This window comes from Paramisgurnus dabryanus, chromosome 1, assembly GCF_030506205.2.
Source record: "Paramisgurnus dabryanus chromosome 1, PD_genome_1.1, whole genome shotgun sequence".
In the NCBI taxonomy this organism is placed as follows: Eukaryota; Metazoa; Chordata; class Actinopteri; order Cypriniformes; family Cobitidae; genus Paramisgurnus; species Paramisgurnus dabryanus.
The window spans coordinates 22,564,811-22,591,943 of NC_133337.1; the positions used below are offsets into that span (position 1 = coordinate 22,564,811).

The 27,133-nt window shown below is 40.5% G+C and overlaps 1 protein-coding gene across 1 annotated transcript in view; it reads right to left on the reverse strand.

Moving 5' to 3' along the window:
• Positions 1–681: 681 nt before the first annotated feature.
• LOC141282303 (uncharacterized) overlaps positions 682–27,133 on the reverse strand; it is a 36,470-nt gene continuing 10,018 nt past the window's right edge. Inside the window, exons 8-11 of the mRNA XM_073815020.1 lie at positions 9,057–9,113; positions 8,100–8,245; positions 2,819–2,930; positions 682–912 (exon numbers count right to left, since the gene is read on the reverse strand). Coding sequence (XP_073671121.1) covers positions 682–912; positions 2,819–2,930; positions 8,100–8,245; positions 9,057–9,113 — 546 coding nt within the window. The remainder of the gene's footprint in view (positions 913–2,818; positions 2,931–8,099; positions 8,246–9,056; positions 9,114–27,133) is intronic.

Below are 27,133 nucleotides of genomic sequence, written 5' to 3' on the forward strand. Positions count from 1 at the left end.
ACTCGGGGGTGGTGTCGTTGGAAAGGTCTCGCCGCCCCCTCAGACACGCCCCCAACCCCAAGTCTCTATGACCCCGCCCCTTTCCGAAAAACCATCGTTTTCAAAACGCCTTTTCAAAAGCGCATAGCTCCGCCCTTGAAGGAGCCACGCCCTAGATCTCGGGTTCGTTGTAAAGGCCTCGTCCGGGCCTTTCCAACGAACCCTCACTCGAGTCACTACGACCTTCCTGGGCCGAGAAACAGAGCCCTAAACTTGAGATTTTTCACATTTTTCTGATATTTAAACGCCCCTAGCTCCGCCCCTGAACGGGCCACACCCTCGACCCTGGGCTCTTTGGAAAGGCCTAGTCCGGGCCTTTCCAAAGCACCCTCAATCGAGTCCCTAGGACCTTCCTGGGCCGAGCAAACTAGCCCTGAAAACAAGCCTTTTTCATAAATTTTCAAAAGTGGAAAACCATATCTCGGCGAGGGAACGTCGTAGAGACTCGAGGCTGGTGTCGTTCGAAAGGTCTCTCCGAGTCCTTCAAAACGCGCCCACCCTCGAGTCTCTAGGACCTTCCCTGCCGGAGATATAAAAAACGAGCTTTTAAATTCAAAAGCCCCTAGCTCCGCCCATGAATAAGCCACACCCTCAACCTTGGGCTCGTTGGAAAGGCCCGGTCCGGGCCTTTCCAACGAACCCTCACTCGAGTCTCTGCGACCTTCCTGGGCCGAGAAACAGAGCCCTAAACTTGAGCTTTTTCACACTTTTCTGATTTTTAAATGCCTCTAGCTCCGCCCCTGAATGGGCCACACCCTCGACTCTGGGCTCTTTGTAAAGGTCGTGTCCGGGCCTTTCCAACGAACCCTCATTGGAGTCCCTAAGACCTTCCTGGGCTGAGCAATGAAGCCTCAAATTGAGCTTTTTTTCACCCTTTCTCACACAAAAAAACACACAAGTCCAAACTCAAAAATCCTTCTCACAGAAATTTTACCAGGTGAATCAGCGTCGTCTGAAACGCCTAGAAAACTTGTTCCCTGGTGACAAATTTTCGCGTCCCATACAAAAAACATGAAAAAATGAGGATTTTCGCAGCCTCACCGAAGGGCCCCGGAAGGGCCTAGGTGCCCCAAATTCGGGGCCCTGGCTCACAGAGTGCCCCTCTACAACATATCCGAAGACGGGCGTCGTGGCGCGAAAGAAAAAATTTGGCCGCCGTCCGAAAACATCAAATTCCCCCATTATAATTCCCATAGGCCTCAGGCCTCAAGTTTTCGTTGCTTTTTTGGAATCTATTTTTTCTGGAACGCCGCAGCGGCCCGCGCTTCGGGGGTCCGTCTCGGGAGAACTCCGACATAGAGCGTGCCGATTTTTGACCCGATCGGACTCCGGCACGAACCCACGGCCGGTAGCGGGAAACTGTCAGGTCTCCCGCTAAGCTGGGAAAAGTCGAAAGGTCGCAGAAATCGGTGCGCGGGCTGCCGGAGAGCTCTAACGCGACATATCCGGAACCCGCGCGCCGACGGCGTAAGGCGCGCGCGCTACGCCCTGCCGAAAACCTTAAAACTAGGGCAGGCAGGTCGAGTCGCGAAGGGGTCTCGGCCGCGACGCTCGGTGTTCCGCGGAGAGGACGTCCGGACTAGAAGACCCGCGCGCGCCCCGGTCGAATCGGAGTCTTCGCGACCGCGTAAACCCACCGCAAAGTGCGACCCCCGCGCGAGATACGGCCCTATAGCTCTTCTTCCGAACGTCGCTCGAGTCTGCGCTTCCGGGTTCCGTCGTTTGGGACCCCAGAGTGCGCGCGTGCCGAGTTTCGGCCCGATCGGAAGCCGACACGAACCCGCGTACCGAAACGCGGGAAACTGTCGGGTCTCCCGCGAGGACAGGAAAAGTCGTAAGCTCTCCAAATTCGGCACGCGGTCTGCCGGACGGCTCTGGCCCGACATATCCGAAACCCACGCGCCAACGCCGCACCGCGTGCGCACAGGAGCGGCGCGAAATCCCAGATTTAGGGTTCGTAACTCGGCTCGCGATAGGCTCTCTGCCGCGTCCACTGGAGTCCACAGCCGGGCCCCCTGTGGGATGTTACGACGGGCGCATCGGGGCCGCGCGACGTTCGGGGACCGCGCGGGGGTCGCGACACTTTTCCATTAAACCAATGTTATTTTCCGTAATGGGTTTGCGGACGCGCCCTTCGTGACCCCGCGCGGTGTCATATGACCTCTGGGGGGCCCCCGATCAACATATCCGAATCTGGATAACGTAGCTCCAAAATAAGACAAGGTTGTCCAAATGTTCTCAAAATCACTCATCATGATCCTCTTGATGGCCTAGACCACCACACCATGTTGCTTGCCATTCGAGCTCCGTTTCGCTAACTTTTTTTCCGAAGGTCCCAGAGGTCTGCGCTTCGGGGGCCCGTACGGCGGGGCCCCCAAGCGCGCGGGTGCCGAATTTCGACCCGATCGGACACCGTCCGCGAACCCGCTAATTTAGCGGGAAACTGTCAGTGCTCCCGCGAGGCCGGGAAAAGGACTAGGTGCCCGAAATTCGGCGTGCGGTCCAGTAGAGGGCCCGCGCACGACGTCTCCGAAGCCCGCGCGCATTCGGCGTACGCCGTGCCCACAGCGCCCTCGCTGTGCCTCCCGGTGCGATCGCAAAACGCCTAGGGTTAGGGTTGGCAAGTAGGGTCACGAAAGGTTCGCGGCGGGTGGGCCGGCGGATTCCTCGGCGGGGCCGTCCGCGCTGCGCTACCACGTGCGTTTCGAAGCCGCGCGCCCTTACGGGGCCGCGTGACGGCACTGACACGTCTCCATTAAAGCAATGTTATTTTTCGTACCTGGTTCGTGTCACTACGTCCCCAGGACCCCGAGACGGGCCGGATCTCGAAACGGACGACTGGCAAGCTAACGGCCGGTGGAGGAGGAGGGGGTAGGGGTGGTTTGGTGGAGCTAGGGTCCAAATTGAGCAAAAACGGACAGGGACGACATTTTCGCGTCAAACTTTGCGCCACAGGGCACTAGAGGGGACGTAAGCCGGGCCCGTGACGTCCGTTTGGGGTTCGGACCGTTTCCCAAAAAAATAGTCTGCAAATGGACAAATAGTGGGTTCGTGTCAGTGGGGGGGGTCGGGGGGTGGTCAGGTGGGGTCAGGGGGTCGATCCGCGCAAATAATGGGCAAATGGACAAATAGTGGGTTCGTGTCAGTGGGGGGGGTCGGGGGGGTGGTCAGGAGGGGTCAGGGGGTCGATCCGCACCAATAATGGGCAAATGGACAAATAGTGGGTTCGTGTCAGTGGGGGGGGTCGGGGGGGTGGGCAGGAGGGGTCAGGGGGTCGATCCGCACCAATAATGGGCAAATGGACAAATAGTGGGTTCGTGTCATTGGGGGCGTGTCCTGGGGGGCGTGTCACGGGGTCCCGCTGGGGGAGGAACCAAATCCGCGACAATAATGGGCAAACGGACAAATAATGGGTCCCTGTCAGTGGGGGGCCTGGGGGGGGTGAGGGGGGCAGTCTCGTAGCTCAACAATGCCCCTGGAGGCGTCCGATTGGCCATTACCAAGATTTGCTCTCGCGGGGGCGGGATAAGGGGAATCTGACGATTCGTCACCGGGCTAAGTGGGCCACGGCAGACAAATAAGCTGTACGGTCCCTCGGCACAACTATGCAGACTTTGGCAATTTAAACGCATGGGCAAACTGACGGAAACCCTCTAATAGCCCTTACATCCACAAGACTCACTCAAGGTTTCTGATCCCTTGTCCCTATGGGGGCATTTAGTACAAAACAGCAGCATCCTCAAACACAGAGAGCACAAAAACAATGTGACCCATATACAAACTAGAAAAAATAAATTAGGAGACCCATATACACAGCAGGTAAGTGATGAATGACTTTAGTGTGTGGAGACAGGGCACAGGCTAACAACATCCAGAAAATCCACAGAAATAAACATCCCCTGACAAAATGGCACGCATGAAGAATGTATGGGGCTGGATGGGGACGAGAGTCTAGCTTGCCAACTGCCCTTACAAACTTTGAACTGATTTTCTGGAAACTTTATAACATCCCTAGAAACAATCAGAATTTCCCTGGCTTGATTTGTCGCTTGTTTGCTTCATTTGACTTACCAGATGTGTCCTAGAAAAAGCTAAACATCATAATGCCAACAGTCAATGAGATTTAATTAGGATTGGGACCTGCAGTCACAGGCTCATTCTTCTCACTGGGTTATTAAATTTGTTAAAATTTGCATTTAGTTGTAATTTATTAAAGTCATAGGCAAGAATGCTTTATTGGCATGGTTGCTCACATTTAAAAATTGCCATTGCGTTTAAAACACATTAGGTATGTAGAAATTTAAATTAGCACTTAAAATTATATGGAAATAAGAATCAGATGGGGTAATTATTTTGAATTTTATTGTTTTCTTTCAATTTAGTTTATTTACACTCTGTTAATGTTTTCACTATATTTACTTGTTGAATTGCACGTTCCGAGCAAACATCAATTCCCTAAAAGTGAACCTTGATGGTCAATGTGTCTTCTACATTTTATCGCATACCATCTGTATGGTGAAAAAGTGAAGTCTCACAGAAGACAAGCAAAATGGCTATACAAAGTTGAGATACTGTAAGTCAGGTATAGATAGCAGGGTAAAAAAAATATTAAAGGGATGTGATTTGTTATGGGGTGTACAAACCAAACGTGAATTCAATGATTTTGCGAGGAGATTACATAAAATTCAATTGCATGTGACGATACGAATGAAGCGAATTGGGCGGCGCCTCGAATGCGTCTTCGTGCAAGTTGAAAATATTCAAAAAAATTTTGCATGACACGAAGTTTATCCCGCGAGGTATCTAGAGCAAGGAATGCAATACCTCACGATTGGTGTTTACACAGCATTAGTGTTTAAAATGATCCTTTAAGAGAGAGGGGGGGGGGGTATTTTATATGTACATATGAAGAGCTCAGATGCAAAACCCCCTAAGTTCATCTGACATGTTCTCATTTTAGCATCTTTTATCAGACTCCCAATAGATTCTGCCAACAAACCAGCATTTCTGAATGGTCTGAGTCTGGAAATAAGGGGATTTGAAGCGAGAGTGCTGGTGGTGTTTAATGGATTTTGCATCTGAGGTCCTCATATTGACATAGGATATTTGCCTTTAAAACTGCTCAGTAAAACATCGCCATGTTGAGCCTTCAGAACATTCACACAAGTAATTTAGAGTAACCCAGGTCTTTAGAGTCAGCCATAAAATGCATCAAGGCATACGACACACTGTGCTGGTTATAATTTAATTCATAGTTGGACTAAAGTGAATTAATAAAGAATTTAAAAAGCTTTTTATGTAAAAGTTGTCAGCTGATAATAATTCCCTGCGAGTGAAGACATCATTAATTTGATAAATGTCACTACGTTAAATTATAAGTATTATCAGATCAGTAAGTTCGGCAATGAATTACTGTGAGGCCTTAAGATTTAATCATAGATAAACTTGGATGACATTTTCAGTTTTTTAAAGGAATAGACAGATGATGGGACGTGACATAATTGGTGCGAGGGTTCACATCCTAGCAGTGTATTATGCATAGCAGGGCTCCAGACTAACTTTTTTCACTACAGGTAGGAGCACAGTGGCCCCCAACTGAAAATTTTAGGGGCACAACCAGAACATTTAGGGGCACACACCGTAAATCAACATGGTACCAAATATTCACATTTCCACTCATTTCCACTGTATTACTAATAAATACTTTGATGATAGATGCAGAAAGTACAATGTGCTGTTTCAAATTCAGTGTCACATCACAAAAAAAGGTCAAATTTACTGGTCGCACATGTGCGACTGGATGTAAAATTCAGTGGCAAACTCTCAAATTTTGGTGGCAAAATGCCACCATTTGGTGGCAGTCTGGAGCCCTGCATAAAGCAACATAACTAGGACCCACTATATACTGCATCGCTATGTATGTTGAGGTTTAATCCATTTGAGCTGTGAGATGTAAATTACTGCTAAAATTAAAAAAGATATTGGACTTGGGTTCACTGAAATGTTTAAATGTTCATTAAAAATAAACTGTAAACAATTTAGCATATTAAATTTAACAGATTCTAATTTTGTAAGTTTCAAAATCTTATATGTTTACGTATCTTCTAAACTTATTCCGCAAGGGCAATAATTGTTTACAACAAATAGAGAAGATACATAGAAAATATGTCCAACTGGCAAGAAGACCTTTCTATACAAAAAAGCCAACTGATTAAAATCAAACCTGGATCTAAAAAGCATGTGCACAAACAAGAGACATGGCCGTACCATCATCCATCTCCACCCCTCTGTCTTCTTTTATAATCCTCCTTCTTTCTGTTTTAATGTCCTTGGTGGCCTGCAATGTTCCTTTAAGATAACTTCTCACAGCCTTTCAGCATGCTTCAGGGCTCCATGGCGACCAGACATCCCAGTCAGCGATTTTATTAAAGCAGCTGCTTCTTATCAAAGCCTGGCCTGATGATGACACTCCATAATAAGCTTCTATAGGGACTGTCTGTGCTTCCTTGGTGACTCACTGTGCTAGCGACAGACTCAGTCTCTTTCATCAGAGACCTGGTGTACTACCTTAGGTCTCAGAGATATAAATAAGATAACTGTGCATCAAAGGCTTCTGCAACATGGAAGAACGATTCTGTGAAGGCTCCACGTTGAAGAAAAAGCATTAAAGACATCTAACAGAGACTCATATTTGACCTGGGTTTCATCTTGCCCAAACAGCAAATAACAGCAATTGGGTCATCTGCGTTCCATCGAAGGTGTTAATGGAAAACTTGACATGACCCTCCGGTTGACATTAATGTGTCAAAAAGGACCCAAAGCGCCTTTTAAAAACCCATGAAAGAGTTGATGGGGGTAGGGAAATGCAAGAGACTCACCTAGTGAGCATAGTACTGTATTGATCCAAAACAGTTGAGAGTTTACAGAAGGTCAACCTTTCATTTTATCCTCTATGGACAGGATTAGGAATAAGCCTTGACCAACCTGATGAAAAACACTTTGGCCAATTTACCCGAAGGGGTGTTATTAAAGGATGCTCAGATGTGGGGGTAGGTCGAGGAAAACGGCAATGTCACGTGACATGTGAAAGCTCTCACCTGCCACGACTATTCCCAATACAAAACGAAAATCCAATTAGCACTCTATTTTAGCAATGGCACGCATGTTTGCACTGTTTGCCACTTGGCTAGTTTTATGCACTCTACGAATTAGGTCTGATCCTTGACCTGTTTGATTGAACAGTCCTTGTAGTTTGTGTTTGCGTGAGTCACAGAATATGTGTGTTGGGGTTATACATCTAGACCACTAGACCATCGGAAATGCTTGTCACTGAGGCCACCAATTATAGAATTTCTGTTCGGCTTCGGTCAATATCCCGCTGCTGGATGACCAATGGGTGTGAAGACTGGAATTGCTGGAAGGATAAAGCTGCTTGCACATGCTGATATAGATCGCCGTTGAGTCGGCTTGGCAGAAGATTGGGAAAAATTAACAATAAAGCAAGCAACGCTGTAGTGCATTGTGTTGAGGTATTGAAGTGACCTAATTATCTTGAAATATGAATTTAAATTATGCTCAAAATATAAAGTAGAAAGAGAACATGTGCCAAGAGATGGTAATAGCTTTGATCTTAAGTGATTCTTTAAGTGACTCACCCTAAACATGATGTCTATCACTGTCTAATTATTTGTGTACATAAAATTAATACATTGCACTAGTCATTACTCTGTTTTGAAAGACAGAAGGAGGGAGTGATCCACATATGACAGGGGTGTATGTGCTGACAATATTGATGTAGTAATATCAAGATAAACAAACACATAATGAGCATCTTTGACTAAATCCAAAAAGCAAATGATGCTAAGCATACAAAGACCACAAACTGTGATGCTTAATAAAGATTCCGACTCAATCTGATTAGTTAATGAATCTCATTTTAGTTCTGTTTGCAAAGCAGATGCACCAACCTTACTCTATGGACCAAGAGCTGATCTCCTCCAAATCCCCAAATGGACAATTGATTAATAGTGCAGAAACTTAAAATAGGACATGACTTTTACCATGCACCATATATTCTATTTCTCTTTCTCCTAATCTTTCCTTGGCTGTCTTGCTCTCTGCTTCCTTCCACTCCTCCTCCCAAATCCTCTTTAGCTAGCTCTTGTTTGTCTCGGCAGGTGATCTCAAGAATCCTAAGCATATCACACTGGGGGGGATGTATATTACCATGAAAAAAATTAACCCACTAAAAATGGCATCAAAAAACCTGTACGTGCTGTGAGCATTGCTTTAGAAAATGATTTATGCAAAAATAATTATGCAAACCATGTAACATGCAAACTTAATGTTATTTGTACCGAACGTTCTAAAAATGTGCTTTTGCTTTATCAGCGCATTTAACACCTGGTTAAATCGTACTGCAGATGGCAAAAAAGATGCAGGTCTTTGCGCTGAAATAATGAGCGCAAAATTGGTCTGAATTATTTCCCTCTAACGCTCTGTAATGTGTTATGTAAGGGATAATGTATAGGCACCCAGTTGTTATAACAAAAATAATATTATTTTATGATAACAACCAGCTGCCTGTACATTATCCCACTTATTACATAGCATGTAACCTCATAAGTAAGGGAAGGAACATTAAATATTGATTTTAAATATTTTATTGGCTAATTTTTAAGGAAAACCCATTAATTTTCGGCTTTAAGATATGACAAGAAACCCAATATTTATTTTAATCATTCATAAATATAATGTCATATATGTTATTAAAAATGATGTCACAAACACTATTTGGTTTAATCATTTGTAAATATAATGTCATATATGTTCCCTTTCAATTCGGTTCACTTCGCATTGCGTCAGTTTGCTAACGCTATGAGGGAAACTCCCATTTACTCCGTGATTGATGCCTATCGGTTAACGTCTGTAAAAAAAACAGACCAATGGTGTTCGAACCCGCGATAGGGCGGGGCTTACACTCTATATAACGCAGATTAGAACGCCATTTTGCTTACCTTATTTCTCCTTCTCGCTGCTCCTACACAATCCCTACTTTGCCGTCGACTTAAGCCCTGCAGGAGATTCCACACCTTGTTATTAAAAGACATATTTATTTTACATTTTTGTGTAATATTAACTCTTTCCCCACCATTGACGAGTTAACTCCTCAATTAAGAGAAAACGCTTCCCTGCCAATGACGAGTATTTCCAGAAATCCGCAATACCGCCTTTATCCACCAGGTTCCACAATTTATACAACCCGGAAGCAACGCCTCACGTGAAAGAGATTACATTCAGAACAATCCTCAAAACATATAAAGAGTTCTTACTCTATCAAAAGTCCTTCACCAAAATTGAAATTTCTGAGCTTTTTGTTGGTGTTTTTGAATAAACCTACCCATATTTGAGAGTTGATAAGAAGAGAACTAATCAAGGTAGGATGAAATGGATATTTTTTGCTTGAGAGCAGTCTGATCTTTTATTTAATATATTGTATGTTTATATATTTAAAGAAGAACATTTTCTGGAAGGTTTTAAACTTCTGTAAAAATCATGTGAACGCTGGAGGGAAAAGAGTTAATCTGTATCTGTCAAAATGATTTGCAGCATCTGGGTTACCGTGTGTTGTTAGTATCTGGGATAAACTAATTTGCAAATGTCGCCAATCAGAATCAAACATTCCAATATGTTCACAATCTGAGGTTTAACAGAAGTTTTAATGCAGTGTACAGCAAAAGTACTGTAATATTTATGTCAAAAAACTACAAATTATCAAAGTATCTTAATTCAAAAAAGCACTTAGATTAGATTAGAGAAGCTGCACTAAAGATCAAATCTGTCCTATAAAATATGAAACACTTCACTAACAAAGTGTATATGATAAGAATACGATTGTGTGTATGGTTACTAGAAGATGAAATGTCTACTGTATAATGGATAAAGCAGGTTAAAGTGGACACGAAGTAGCCTCTCAAGTCATAAGAACAATCCATCACTACAGAACAGTAACAGCATTTGCTTTTGGAGGACACCAAACCGTACTCCAGTCATTTCATCTGCTGGCCTTGGAGGCGCCAGCATATGGCACCTTCAACATGATATGGGTGCAATCTTGGAGAGCCATTGATTCTCTGGAAAAATAATGTCCCAGAACCTAATCTCCCAGTCATGCTACTCTCAACCTCCTAATGCTTTCCAATCAAACACAAAATCCAAGCGATCTATTCGAATCACCAACCTGGGAATTTCTCTATCAGCAGCTTTGAAACTACATTGCACTCCTCTTCCTCCATCCCCCACACCAGCAGGAGACACCTGACGTGACATATGACACTCACGAGACCCCGCCCCCAGTCATCACGTCTGCGTGTTGCACTTGGCAGTAATTTGCCTATCAATCTACACTACTGTCTCGCTGCATAAATCAGTTGCTACTGTAAATCTGCAGAACACATCAGCCAGCCATTTTTTTTGTCGCCATGGCAATCAGCCTAGGACCTCAACCCTACCCCATCCTCCAAGATGTGACTCCTACATTGTGATTAATTGCAAGACATACGTTGTATTTCACATCCTTGTTCGCAACGGTAGGTCAGGTAGAGGTGTTTTGACCCCTGGGTCCAATGAAAGGGCATTTGGAGTTGTACAAACCAATACTAAAGGGATTAAAGTGTGCAAGAAGGAAGTTGATTGTGTAGTGTCATCCTTGCAATAACCTTTTTCTAGAGTTCAGTGTCTCAATCCACTGAATATTGGAGGTACTCAAAAGGTCTTGGCAATTTATACTGACATCTATTACTGCAAGGTGTAGCTTTGCCATTGGCTTAATAATGCAAGAAATAAAGGTGAATGTTCATTAGCAAATCATTTAAGGGTGAACAAGATTGGTAACATTTAGGTCACATGTGTTTTTTGGTAACAAGCACTTTTCTCTATTTCAACAGGCAAGAAAAAGTGATTTGTGCCACATGAAAAACCGGGGTCCTCAATATTTCCTGTCACTCCCTGGAAGCCCATTTCATATCTCCCCCTGTATGGTTGACTGAGGTTTTTAAATGAATCATGACCAACATGGCCTTTTCAATGCAGGAATATCCTTAAATAAATCACCACAAGATATACTACCACTTCACTTTCATTTGGAGCATAATAAAAAGGGCTCAGAGTCAAATAATGGTTTGAGGAAAAATAAATAAAAACCTAAGCTTCTTTGTAAGACTCTGTTCTTATAATAAAAAATGTTTGTCCTATTTTCACATTCAAAATGTCTCTGATGAGGTGAAAAGAAATATGTCAATTTAAGGATGAAATCCTAGGAGACCAAAACATTAGAACACAGAAAATATGTCAGATCCACAAATAGGAACCAGAAGTCACCGGAGGCATCAATTGGATAGACATGTCTGGTGTTGTGGAGGATGGGATACATACTAGACATCAAGCAAGTAAACCCCCTCCTCGATTCACTTGTTTACAGATTGTTCTCAAAGGTGTTTGACATATTACAGAGTGAACTTTTCACACCAATCTCTTATGAGTACACAACCCTATACATCTGGAAATGTGTCTTTTTACTACTGTCACAATTGTATCGACAGAGGCAACTTCAGCATATTTGCAGCAGAAAAAGATGCTTGAGATGGTAGAATGTATTTTAGTTTTTTCAGCTTAAACAGAAAAGACAAAAGTGACATACAGTAAGAGCCAAAACTTGCATGCTGGGTTGAACAAATGACCAGGCTTTTATCACAGGACCTTGTGTCTGGTTTCAACAGCCTTTGAAAATGTGAAGCTACAGTATATGAGGCAAAAATAGATCCCATTTTTGCCCGGAGACACATTTCATGGTATTTATATGCCTCAGATGTCAAACATATTGGTTGAATGGAAACAAATGACTTTGAAAATCTTTTGAAAGCATGAAAAACACTATGATCACCTTGACCGTGGGGTCAAAAATGTGAGCACAATGTGCAAAATTAAACCATCCAACCAATATGGATTCAATATTCATATTACAAGATCTGACAAAAACTGTCATTTTTGTATTACTAACATACAGCTCTGTCAATTGAGTGCCATGGGGAAAACATTACTTAAATATTACTGTCTATCAGTCAGAAAACCAGGCCTGATGGGAAGCTGCAGGCAAGAGGATAGGGAAACCCTGAATCATATGGATTTCGGAAAGCTGCAAGAACACCAGCAGTGATGAACGGCATCTGTGGGTGAAAATCCCTTAAAGATGTATTTAGAGCCGCTGACGCTGTTAGGGGAAGAAGCGCAGTAAGGCTTAAAGTGCCCTCATCCTTTTCCAGTAAGCGTAAAAAAAATTCTAATAGTGATTTCAATTTGTTTTAACAATGCTATTAAAAAAGTGTTAAATTAATTCAATAATTAATCAAATAAGAAAATGATTTTAATTTAATCAAATTGTTAATTAATGTATAAAAAATTGGATATTGTGCACACATTTTCATCATTTTGCACATTAAAAATTTCAAAGATATTAGCAACAAAAACTAATAAACAAAAAATGGCAAAGAAAAATTATGTTCCTAAAAGGTTCATTTTGTCAGGCTGTATATGGATCCATAAAGAATCTTAAACATCAACACCTTTCCAACACCAAGTCCTCTTGTTTCTAGCAAAGTCCTTTATGTGCTACGAAGAACGTCATGGTGCAAGAGTTTAAGAAAAAAAGACTTTTTAGAAGTGGAGATTTTTGCATGTACTTAGAGGGTTTTGCAAAAGGATGTAAATTTGTTGAAGGAACACTAAAGAGTTTTTGCTCTTTGCTCCACCTACTGGTTGGAAGTGGAATTGTCTATTACCACTGTCGTAAATAATTTAGACTACTGCAGCAAAGCTGGCTGTGATTGGATTCGAGGTCTGCTGTAAACCAAGTTTTTGTAGTTTTCATTCGAACTACAGGGACGCGAACCGACGGTTGGAACCTTCTTTAGTGCGGTTTTGGCCGATAGAGGGCTGCAAAGCGAATGTGAAAGTGCCGTTCACCCTGTTTTGAGTGGATGAACGACTGAAACTTTTTTGGAAACGTTATTTTAAGGTAAAAAAAACTCTTTGGTGTTGCTTTAAAGAGCACCTATTACGTTGTAAAAAAACAACGTTATTGTGCGTATTTGGCGTAATACAATAAGTTTGCATGGTTACGGTTCAAAAACACTTATTTTCCACATACTGTACATTATTGTTGCTCCTCTATGACCTGCCTCCCTGAAACGCATTGATTTTGTACAAAGATCATTGTTCTGAAAAGCACAGTGTATTCGGATTGGCCATCTTATCCTAATCATGTTTGCAAGATTACCTCACAATTAGGCATGGGCCGATTACCGGTTTCAAGGTATACCGAGGTTTAAAACAGTCAAGGTTTCAAAACCACTAAAATGTTCTGTGATACCGTCTCCAAGGTATGAGCTGTGTTTATACAAAATTCATTAAATCATGAAGTCATGTGATTGATTTGATGTTTACATTTAATATATATTACGAAAATATTATATATGTTTTGAAAGCATATTATAATTTAAAGGCTTTATTGTACCTGGCATTTGAAAATAACACATTTTAGTGTTGCAATGGCAATACCGCAACACCGTGAAACCGTGGTATTTTTGCTAAAGGTTATCATACCGCCAGAATCTTATACCGGCCCATGCCTACTCACAATGCAAGGTTGACAGATGTTTATATCTTCTTTACTATTTTATCAATACGAGCTGAATCTGATTCAGAAAATGCAGATTACCAAACTGATCGATCAACTTTGGCAGCACGGCTTGAGCAGAACAGATTGTAAAGGTAAGGATTACTTAAAAACATTAAAATATCTGCATTTGTGATCATAGAAACGACAAACAACAAGGGGTACTCTATACTGCTAAAAATTTGCCTTTGAATCATGGTTTAGTCAGTAGTAAATTCTTTAAAATAAAATATTACTTACTACCTACAGGCCTTAAATCAGAACCCGGAGGAATTATGATAATGACCATCATGTCCACGTCAACAGGCAAGGAAGTAAACTGTTGCCTACAATCTGTGTGTTTGTTGTAGTCCAAGAAAAAAGATTTAAGTTGGAACTGATACATTGCGTCATTGTTTTCTTTGGGATTTGTACCTTTTGCACATAATTAACATGTACTAATACACATATACACACCAAAGACAATGTAAAAACATGAATTGGGTAATTGGTGCTCTTTAAATACCAATTAAATGACTAAAGTGACATTTGTGACAATAAGGCATTTCAATTACTGACTAATAGCCTTTTCATTATCATTAAAGTGAAATTACTGAACCCAAACATAAAAGCCTAATAAAAAAGCGAATTTACAAGAAAATATGTCAGGCGCACTTAAGGCCGAAGTATGGTCCACTTTTAACTCGTATCTGTGTGTCCGTTTTGTCAACAGAAAAGTGGGATCGTACGCGCACCCCCGGATTTTTTTAAACCTCATGTACATTGTACGCGTAGGACCCACATGTGGGTACAGAATAATGCTGTAGCTATGTTTACCAGGATATTAGCATTTTGCTACAATGCCCATGCGTTGAACGTCTGTGTACATGTACGAGTCAAATAAAATGTACTTTGCAAGGCTGTGCATTCGACAGTGCGAGTACCTTTGCAAAAACATAAAAACAGACTAGAGGATTTTCCATTTGAGGTAATCAAACTATGTTTGAATGGTTCTTTGAGGAACCAGACATGGTTTGTCTATGGAGCCTTACTAGCACTTAAAAGATATTAAAAGATATTACAGCAAGTAGTGCATTTTGGCTCGTTTCCCTTTTCTAATAACATTTCAAATTCATTTACTCTCAGCACAGTTAAATAATTAAAAGAATAAGAGTGAAACTAATCCAATCAATGCTTTGGCTTTTATAATCCCTTTACTGTATATAATCCTGCCAAAAGACTCCCAAGCTCTAAGCACTATGAGCATTCAGGCTCTCTCCTATAAAATCCAACACACCTCTTACCCCAACACGACTGGGACGCTTTAAACTTTTTGTTTCGTGTTATCTGTAGTGTTCTGCGAGAGTCTCTCCGGGGATCACCTTGATACCATTGGCCTACATTCCCCATGACAGAATCAAAGGCATTCAGAGCTAAACTTTCAAGTCAGGGCTGTGTCCATTCACTCCATTCACAACGAGGGTTTTCTCTGCAGAGAGCTTTGGCGGATGAGACTATCAGTGTGTCAGAGACTCGTTCGTATGAAGACACTCTTAAAGGCGCAGTAGCGCATCTACCTGTGCAACACAACCTGTGGAACCAAGGACACGAGTGGAACGATGAGTATGAGCCAGTCAGGTGATGTAATTGACTGGAACGAATATGACATCAGCGCAACGGCTTCACAGATTCCCAGAGCCTCTCAAGGTCTTGCATCAAAGTGCGCGAGAGACCGGCAAATCATATATTACTCTCGCAGAACGATGACAAGACCGAAGTGAATCTGCAGGCTTACACCCCGTAGTCAGGTCACCCTTGGGGAGTCATTGTAATGCAACGGGCTGCAGATGTTTTTATAAAAGAAATCCAGAGGAGCAAGATGACATGGGCAGGAGATAAATGCAGGTGCTGGAGAAGATAATAACACACCATGTGGTTCGAGCCTTACTGACATCCCTTTTCTGACATGTTCTGACATGGGACCGTTTTTACGCCACTCTAAAGGAGCGGTAGCTCGACTGATGGTTAAGAAAATGTAATTCATTGGAACGTCATAGAAAGGCATGAGCACTTCCCATTTGATAACTTGACAGTAGATTACTCATAAAACAGAAAGAGGAAACATACGGCTTAAGGTCTTGAGGGAACACATGTGTATTATTAAGGTCCAAAAGTCTGGTACCACATTGAATAGTGCTAGATACATTGGTGTTGAATAAACTAACTTCCATAAGGCTGACACAAAAAGCAATAAATAATAAAAAACAGATCAAAGGAACCAACTGAATCAATACAAAACACACTCACAATGTTCAAATCACAGCAAGCTGCTGTTAATACACAAAAAAGGATTCAGTTCCTCTAGGCGCTATTATAATTTCAACATCAAAAGCATGCTTTTTTTCTGCCATACAGTTTGAGTTGACATATTAACATCAAGAATTGAGATCTGTGTGTTATTTAGCACAATGCAATAACCAGCCTTGAAGGCTCACATTGTTGAGCACAGGGAAGCCCATGCATGCATTATAAAACTGCCCGTGCATTTAAACACCAGCTGCCTGTTGCAGCTTTATGTCATCATTCTTGAACATCTGTACCTGTGTGTCGCTTACTGCAGCAGGTGTCTTCTAGTAAGGGCTATGCTCAGTCCTAATAGTGCTTTGTATAACTTTATGCTCACAATGTATAAATGTGAAAAACTGTAAAAATGCAGCATGGAGTTTAAACAACTTACAGTATAAATGCAAGTCAATTCAACCTACTTTTTAAAGTTTTTACTTAAATGAGACATTTCACAAGACATTTTTAAGATTTAATATAAATCTTTGGTGTCCCCAGAGTACATATAGGATGCTAAAATTGCCACTTTGCCGTTTTTGAGTGTGTCCTATTAAATGCAAATGAGCTGATGAAATGCAAACACTGATCAGATTAAGGGGTGGTTTTATTATAATAAGATCCCCTTTTGACATCATAAGGGGAGCCAAATTTCAATGAACTATTTTTTTAGATGTTTGCAGAGAATGGTTTACCAAAACTATTGGTTACTGGGTTGTTCTTTTTCACATTTTCTCGGTTAATATAAGCACTAGGGACCCAATTATAGCACTAAAACATGAAAAAAGTCAGATTTTCACGATATGTCCCCTTTAGGTTGAATTGTTGAACTTAATTTTGTAAGTAACTAACATAAAAATATATGCTGATGTGAAATGATTTTTACAGTGCATTAGTGTACTACTAGCCATTGTCATTAAGTTAAATGAATGCATAAAAAACATTTACGCTAATATTTCATATACCCACACAAAAGCAACTTACTCTAATGTTCCTAAAGCCCAGGGCAAGAACAAACTGCCCATTTTCCAGAACTAAAAACAAACCCACAAAAACTATGAGACATTACTCTTGTTCTCTATCAATGTACCACAATGCCCTCAAATGCACACATCCACATGACAACAGGCGCCTTGCAGCCACCACCATTACACACAACATCTCCCAGATTAGGCCTGCCACCACTCTGCCAACAGAAACAGTGGCTGGGCAAACATGGCAGAGGGCGTGACAAATTGGTTGGCTGTTTCTCTGTGCCAGATGAGTGCTACGGATCACTCGCAAGACACTCGGGGAGAGAAAACAGGATGGGGGAAAGAGTGACAGTCAGGCAGCAGATGAGGATTTTCCGAGTCAACCATCCCTTCCTTCAGTGGGCAAATTGGACACAGAGGAAAACTTTGCTACTCCAGGATCGGCCTAATTAGAGATGTGTTGGAAGATCTATGACTTGCATGTCCTTCCTGTTTTTGGCAACATTTCTATGTTTACAAACATGATGGGTCCCAGTCGCTCGATCGTAAACCATCATCCAAGTTATTTTCACTGTGATGTGCATTATGTATATTTCTACTACTATATATTGAAAGGCATTTTTCATTCACAAAAGATTTAAGGATCTTTCGCATTATTTGCATGTACTATGAAACACAATCACTGAGCACAGGTCAAGCAATTTAGCATGATGCTTAAAGTTAAAATAGTTTTAGCTTTGACCCATTTTCTGCTGACTTTGTATCCATTGAGAACTGGACATCAAGAGAATATTCATATTTTAGTACAAACATTAATGTTACACGTAAGGTTTTCCATGCTATTAATTATCGTAAAAACAACTCCGCAGTGCATTTCACATGGATGTCAAGGGAAAATACGTGCATGTCATTTTAAATCAGTTTTGCATGCATGTGTGAATCACCAAATCCCAGTGGAACCAACACAACAGATGTTGGTCCCACCTGGCATAAGGAAGCACATCGCAACTGTATGCACGCACCCACACCTGAGCCATGCACACACACTTTTTCGCTCCAACCTTTTGGCTACGCTTGGCAGCTACAGAGCACCAAAACGAACTTCTTTCTCTTGGCAGCACAAACTCCCCGACATAACATATCGACCGGAGCACACAGTACTATATACTAGCACAACAAACACACACCTGTTCCAAGGGAATAACATAAAGGTCACTATAAATTTGGAAGTGTTAACCCTGTTAAGTCTATGCTCTGTCAAATGTTGAACTTGTTCCAACTGTTGTGTGTTCCAAGAGCGTTAGTCCTACAACAGGACATTTGCCGTGCCTTCAGCAAATTCACGCTCTCACCTTTTTTTCACGCCCTCTGTAGTAATTCACACGCCTGCCATGCTGGCATAAATAAACGTCCTCTCATGAATTCTGCATGCCTGCAGCTAGGAGAAAGCTAATGACATTCATTACAGCACACTTGATCTGGTAGGCTGTATGTGTGCAAGTGTAATGTGTATTGGAGGATGATGTAAAAGCGGGGTCTCGTGCTTTCGACAGTTTCATAGGGCCTCCATGTGTTAATAATTTCTTCTTAAACCCGACCTGCAAATCAATTTTCACCTTCTGCAGTTTGGTTGGAGCTTTAATGGTCTTGTACTGAAGTATGCAATTTTTCGATGTTGAAATATCTTCTACTGTACAGTATGCCAGCTTAATACTTAAAGCCATTGTAGGTGGATTTACATGAAAAATGAAGGCACTGTGAGCATAAGCCTATGGTTTTGTGAAAACAATGCTATGGTGGTTTGAGCCCAAACAGCCAAAATAGCAACATAGGTTATTTTGGTGCCATCTGTCTACTTAAAAATATTAAGATTTACAAATCAAGCTAAATACTCGAGTGCTAGGGTTTCATAAGTGAATAATTAAGCTTCTGTACGCATTTTCATGTAATCACTTATCATGTGACCTCTACATGAACAGACCAATCAAGCCTATTTTAGCAGGCGCTCTATCCCTTTGGCGGGTGGCTCGTTGATGTCACACACAAAAAAGGGGAAAATCTGCAAAGCATCAAAAATGTGGCGAGGGATTGTAATGGAAAGCATTGCTTTTTTAACCATCCAATTTAACTCAAATACACGTTAATATATGTCATTCCTCAACCATGACAGGAGGAACTAGATCATGCTTACTGCGAGATTAAGCATCATGTGAGCTGGGAGACAGAAGGAACGGGAATGGAATAAACGTCCAGAAAGACATGAAAGAAGCAAGGGAGGTCCCCTGTTATTTTTTTATTAGTGTAATTACCCAATAAATGCTACAGCGAGTTGAAGCTTTGAGGCTTCTTAAAGGTTGGCATGCAACCATGTTGGCAGAGACTCACTGGGCTGGAAAAGAAAAGAGATTTCTGTGTGTGGCATCCCTGGTCACTGTTCCTTGCCTCTCTTGGTTTCTGCGCGGTCTCCCTTGTGTTTTTAAGGCAAATAGATCATAATAACTTCATTTTGCCTTGTTAAGGGTCATTATGGCTGATGAATCATTCTATATTTATGGCACAGAAACCAGAGATTGAATTCTTCTGCAGTAGAGAAACACCCTGAAAAACACACTTCTTAAGATTTTCAAAACATTTTTTAATTCACAACAAGCACAAGGTCAGAGACCCAAGCAAGTGTAAAAGACATGAGAATTTTTAAAACATATGTATTGAAGCTCCCAAAAGATTTATTTTACAGATTTTTTTCTGAAAGCAAATAAAACTGAAGAGGTCAGATGCAAATCCCAAAGTGCGTCTGAAATGTTTTCTTCTAAATTAGCATTTTTTATCAGGCTTTTATGTTTAGGTTCAGTAAATTTATTTTAATTACCAAAAACATTCATGTGCACTCAGTGGTTCAATAAGAATATTATGAAGCAACGAGAACAGTTTTGTGTGCAAAGAAAACAAAACTACCGTCTTTATTAAACAATTTTTTTCCTAATTTGCGCATTCACAAGCAGACTATGAGTTCACGCCATGACCTCTTGTTGCTTGGCAACTACGTCAGGAGGTCACATGGACTGATGGTACATGGACTTTTTGGCGATGTCTTTAATTTTTTCTGGGCTTGAATAGTAACGGTCCTGGTTTTCATCAAAAATATCAAAAAATGTATTCTGAAGACAAACGAAGGATTACGACTTAGGGGGGACAGTAATTTATGGTAAAAAAAAAAAATTGTATCCCTTGAAAGAGCACCAATGGTCAGATTCACAATTTTACATTTTCTTTGGTGTGTAACTGTGCATTAGTACATGTTAACCATTTGCGAAAGGTACAAACCCCAAAGTAAACAATGACGCGAGTTATCATCTCCAACGTAAATCTCGTTTCTGGGACTACAACAAACACACAGATTGTAGGCAACAGTTTACTTCCTGGGATCGAGAAGACTGACATTATCATAATTCCTCCCACTACAGACTCACAACCTATAAGTTAACTCCTGTTAGCATTGCATTGTGACCGAATCTTTCAAACATGGTAAAGAACTGACGTCAGTCAATTTACAGATTAGCTGGCCAATCAGGGACACAGAGCTTTTCAAATCCATGCGTTTCAGGAAGAGATTGAAATCTGGAGCTACAAAAATGTGCAGCATGTGGAAAACAGTGTTTTTTAACCATAAATCACACAAACACATTGTATTATACCAAATACACAAAATAACATAATCTTTTAGAAATAAAATAGGTGCTCTTTAATATAATTGCGTTTAGCAGGTTTTGCATTTGAGCTTTTTAAGTATACATGACAGCAAAGTTCTTTACAGTACAGTAATACTGTACACTTTTGTACAGTATTAGCTATAGACATAAACAAACTGTAAATATACACCAATTTGATTAATAAAGACACAAGACAAATACATAAAATAAGTATTTAAACTAATAGCATTTTAATAATAAGTAATTTGATCTATTTATTACCATGCCAAGTAATGGTCTATTACATGACATGCAATGCACTTTTTATTACTTTAATAAAAACTCACATGAAAAAGTAGGAAATTGCACATTCCAAACTATTTTCTTAATATAGTCCTCTTTTTAAAGTATCTCGTGGGCAACATTATGTAAAAATTTACATTAAAGCAAACTGATTTGATAATAAAAACATTAGATACAATCAAGCCATTAACAAATGTAGACAAATAGCAGGAGTGAGCCAGAGAAAGGCAGATGCTCTTTTGGGCCTGCTGAGATAATCTGCAATGTTAAAATCCATTCGCTGATTTATGTTTGATAAAAACTGTGGTTGCCAGTGAGTGCAGAATCATTTAAAATAAATCAAGTTTATCCCTTTGAACACAAGATTGAAGACCCCACGGCTGCTATGACAACAATAAGACTTGGTTAAACCATTTTTAACTCCGGTCTCATAGCAGAAGATTAACTGAACCCAGAGACACTGAGTACCATGCAAATTATGTCTAACCTCAAAACAGCCATTACACAAAACATGCATCTCTCGCAAACAGAATTTTACAACACAATGGATGCCATGCTGATTGTTGTAGGGAAAGAAAAATTCGTCTTCAGCACATTTTCTAGACTCCGTCTGTGCCAATTCCCAATCACATAAACACACATACACACACAAATGAAGAAATAACAATCAGTGGGTCCCTCGACTCAGCACTGCTAAGAAGAGAAAGCCCAAGTCTATTTCTCTCCTAATAGCAGGTTGTGTTAAGAGAAAGACATATTTTTGGTACCACACACACATCATCAAGCAGACCGCTGATTGGATTTCTGCTGCACATCATGGATAAGGAAAAATAGGAAGACTGTCCAGGTTATTATTGGGCATTGGGTAATTAAATGAATAATCTTCTCTAGGAAGGTCTAATTGAAATGTACATCTAAACTCTTTGAAGATAAACATAAAAACATTGCCAATTTTGCACTGACAGATAAAAAGCTAAGAAAGGCTGTTGGGTGACTATACAACGTGCTATCAAACACTCAAAGTCAGTCAACTTTGAGGTGAAGCCTTTAGATTCACAAACTACAATGAAGAAAAGCTGATGCAATAGACATCTATCAGAAGAGGACCACGATGAGGCTTTTGCCAAAAATGGCATTAATTAGATCTGAAAATGTTTGCCTGCCTGTCAAAACTGCTTTTTTATCATTCTGCATTGCAAATGTGCCTCCACCAGACACAGCTTCATGAGTTCATTAAAACAGAAAGAGATCTATGATGTTTAGCCTCAATTTCTCTGCCGACAGAAATCAGGGAGAGGCATGAGATCAGACTAGGGTATCTTCTTAATGTGTCTCCCAGCCCATTCACTGCTACTTTACATGCAGATGGGAGAGAATCCCAGTAAATGGCATTGTAATATATCAACACGCTGCTCTCCGTGCTGTCATAAATGCGGTGTTATGTTATCTTTTCGAGAAGCCATGGCGTCCTTGTGCACGCTTCGCTCATGCCCTGCTGGAATTTATGATTACTGCTCTAGAGTAAGGACATGGTACTAGTATGGCCCATTATGGTTTTTCACAGTTGGGTACTCCATTTGAATGCCCACAAAATGTTCAGCTGTGTGGGGACATGTAAGTAGAGACACGTCTTAGTGGATAGCGCATGTACACAAAAACATTAAATCATGGCACTTCATAGTCACAGCTGTTGGTCATTATGGGAATGTGATATTTGCACCCGTCTTCTTTAAAGTTGCATTTTGTAACTTTTAGAAGGATCTCTTGACAGAAATGCAATATTATATACATACCTGTATTATTAGGAGTGTATAACGACCTTTGATAATTAACTGTTATGGTTTTTATTATGTTAGAATGAGACGTATTACATGGAAGTCGTCATTTTGTGCTGTCATGTTTCTACATGTTTCTAACATTTTTTAATAAGTTGTCTGCAAAAATGGCATGTTTGTCCTGTGGCGGTGACCGTAGCTTCTCTTTGCGTTTCAAAAGCAATTTGCAACCTCACCACTAGATGCCGCTAAAATTTACACACTGCACCTTTAAAGGGACATTCCACTTTTTTCCAAAATATACTAAGCTCCAGCTCCCCTAAAGTTAAACATTTGATTTTTACCGTTTTGGAATCCATTCAGCCAATCTCCGGGTCTGGCGGTACCACTTTTAGCATCATCCATTGAATCTGATTAGACCATTAGCATCGTGCTCAAAAATGATGAACCAAAGAGTTTAGATATTTTTTTTCCCCGATACTTTGATGCCGTACCATGGCTGCAGCAGGTGCAATGATATTATGCAGTGCCCGAAAATAGTCCCCTGCTATTGAAGTTACCAAGGCGCCTATTTTCAGGCACTGCGTAATATCATTGCGCTGCTGCAGCCATGGTATGACAGCAAAGTCCTTGATTATTACGCCAGAATGAGAGTATAGTTCCTAGCCATATCTGCCTAGAAAAATCGCATTTTTTTATTTTCCGTAGGTACACGATGGATGTAACTACGGAAGAGTCAAGTTTTAAATAGGAAAAATATCGAAACTCTTTGGTCATTTTTGAGTGCGATGCTAATGGTCTAATCAGATTCAATGGATTGTGCTAAGCTATGCTAAAAGGGGTACCGCCAAACCCGGAGATCAGCTGAACGGATTCCAAAACGGTAAAAATCAAATGTTTAACTGTAGGGGATCTGGAAAATGAGCATATTTTTCAAAAAAAAGTGGAATGTCCCTTTAACGTGCATCAGTAAATCACCCGCAGAAATTTCCCATCTGCTTTTTAAAAAAAATCGAGCTCTCGTGCTATTTTGCCCTGTTTAGTAAATCTGACCATAAGATTGCAGATTAAAAGAATGCAGCTACCAGAAGATTTTGTATTCCAATATTTCCTCTATTTCACCAACTCGTAGTCACTGTTGGCCACAGTCAAAGACAAGTGCAGAAAAGCACGCCTATCAGTCATGACAACCTAATTCACAGGCATCTAAGAGTCGCTTCACAAGCCATCAGTGTCAGAATGCGCTGTGCCTTTAACGGCTCTAAGTGACAAATCAGCTCTCCTATCTCGCTCTCTCTCTCACATCCCTCTCTTCTTTTCTGCACTGCACAATATCTCAGTCTGGATCTCCATGCACCCCCCTTAACTTCTGCAAACAATGGGAATGCATAATTTCTCAAGTGCTATACCATTCTCTGTGGCATTGTTTGTCTCATGCTGTTTTCCAAATAGCAATTTTTACATTTCCTTGGCAAATCTGTTTGCAACTACTGAAAAGAAACACAAAGTAAAAGTAGCTTTGTTTTATACTAAACTAATAGAGTATAATAGGGATGCATATAAAGGCATACTGTAGTTTTGTTGATATTGTAAATTCAAATAACAGCTTGGAAGCAGACATTATACTGTAATTCAACCAATTATTTATAGTCATTTATCAAGTCAGTTAATACAATGAATAATAAATGAATAATTTTACAATAAATAAGCATGCAACTTTTTCTTCTCTTTATAAAGCAATTCTTAAAACCATCTCTAGCGGCTCCTCTTTCATTGCTTGAAGCCACCGAAAGGCTAAAACTGGAACTTTATGCAGTTGCGAGGCAATGAGATATTGTGAGGCAAAGAGATTTCAATTATTTTTATTTATTACACGGCTCTCTGGAATGCTTGATTCTGATTGGTCAGTTGAGACATTTGCAGGTTCGTTCTTTTCAAGTAATAACCGCTCCAAAGTAATAACGCATAGCCGGTACTACTTGTACGATTTAAATCGCTCCGCGCCAATAAAGATTACTGTTTGGCGCCATCTTGTGACAAACACTGGACAACCACAACATTTTGACATTAATTTTAACATGTACGGAAAAAACAAAACATTTAAACAGTGGATAGAAGAACGAACAACGACAAGACACAGAGAGCTTACTGAGACTGAACAAAATAGAGCATGACAGCTACGAAGCCAACACACAAAAAAATACAGAATGGGCATTTAAACTTCTCAAAGACTGGTTAAAGAGAAAAAAATGGAGACAGACAAGTATGAAGCAGATGATCTTAATAAGGTATTACGATCATTTTATGCATCTGTGCAAAGTTTCGCGGAAGGATAAAAATGTTAATTTAAAACAAATATGCCAATAAAATGTTTCAAATTCATATTCATGTCCAGTTTTTTTTTCTTATGTGGCAAGTAGCCGTGTAATAAGCGGGATAATGTAGAGGCAGCCGGTAGTTATCGGGAAATAAGCCCCTTCAGTGTGATACAAGACCCTCCTGTGACCCTCCACCATGATCACATGACATACTACTACTAACTCTTTCATGTTCATTTCATTCCATGTCCATTATACCATCTCATACAATCTCATTTATTTAACAAAGATAGTCAGCTATTGGGGGGGATTTGAAATGCCAAAAACAGATCTTATCAGACATTTAGATTTTTTTATAAAATCAGTCTCCGCAAGTAGCCTCACACCACTGGCCAAGGTAATGTTACTATTTTATGTCTGCCCCAGGTCGGGACAACCAAATAAACACAGAACACATTTCACCTGTAAGACAAGAGCCATAATTAGGGCTAAAACATTATAAAGCAAGTGTAACGACAAGCACAGCAAGATAGGGAAGTAGGGCATCTACAGATGGAGGTAGGAGGATAAAGGCTTGAGGAGATTGAGGGATGAACTGTGAATGGAATAGAGAAGAACAGCGGAGTCCTTCAGGGTCCACTGCACCGCTAGTGAAAGTGGCCACCAGTTCAAATTAGAAACCATGTGGTGACAAGTGTGAGAAAATCTAATTAACTCTCCATCCGCTCAGAGAACTGATTCATCTGTCTTTACATGATTCCTAGAATACAGTATGTGCCTATCTTCGACTGTAAGCTACAGAATGCTTTTTAATAAGAACCATTATGGTAAAATATAATAAAGCGTACAGGTTTCGGTCCAAACATGCGTGTTAATGTTATACAGAATAACAACCATAGAGCAACATTACATTTATTTTCTTTGATGACCGTGAAATTTAGGAGATGATTAGAAAATGTGCAAAAACAATTAGTACAAATGCGTGCAATTCCTCTGCATTCACTGCATGGATGATATCTGTCAAAAATAAGCTCCTTACATGTAATCCATTCCATCCTTTGCGAACTACAGATAGGATGACACGGATCATCCATTATAATGCCCGGAGCTGTTTGATAGCAGCCAAAACCATCAAATGTGCCACACGCATGGAGAGTTTGGTCATATTTTGAAACACTTCACAGTGTATGACTTTAAAAAGCAATGACAAGAAGTGTAACACGCTTTGATTTAATCTAAAACGATTTAAAGAGTACCATTTCTAATTATTATTCATGCAGTTTTATGACTTAACTTTAATTAAGAGACTAAATGGAATGTGAAAAATGTATGTGCCACAGGATAATTTAAGTAACCGCAAAAAGGGAAATTGGGAGATGCACTGAAAATATACTCCTTCATACATTTTAATCTAAAATCTTGAGGTTAAAGAAATGTTTTTTCTCAGTTACCAAGTTACACAAGTCCTGAGTTATTCAAATGAGAAACATGACATTGATTCTGTGAATCTGCTTTTACACAAATAATTTATCATGTTGGCCGTTATAATTGTAAGAGATGGTTTTACAGCAAAGCTATTGCTCAGATTTATTTATCACGTGAGAAACACATGTGCTTAGAGGAGTGCACCTGTTTCGCCTCTGTTTATGCAGTAGTGGCCAAATGTAATAACTGGTTGGCATATTGGCAAAATATTTGCTTTAATGACCCCTCAGGTTTGATGAAAATGTGGTAGATGGTGTATGTTACAAAATAAGGAAATCTACTGTATTTGTAAATACAAATATTTAAAGACAAACTCTAGTGTATCTGGAAATGTTTTGATTTTAAAATCACCAAGATTCAGTGAGCTTTGTGTTGTGTGTCGTTTTTAGCCAAGCCTTCTTAAATTTCCCCCACAGCTGAGCTCCAGATTACACTAGACCTATAGAACAAGCATGCAAAACTATTAATATTTTAATAATATGTACGATAAAAGGAAGAA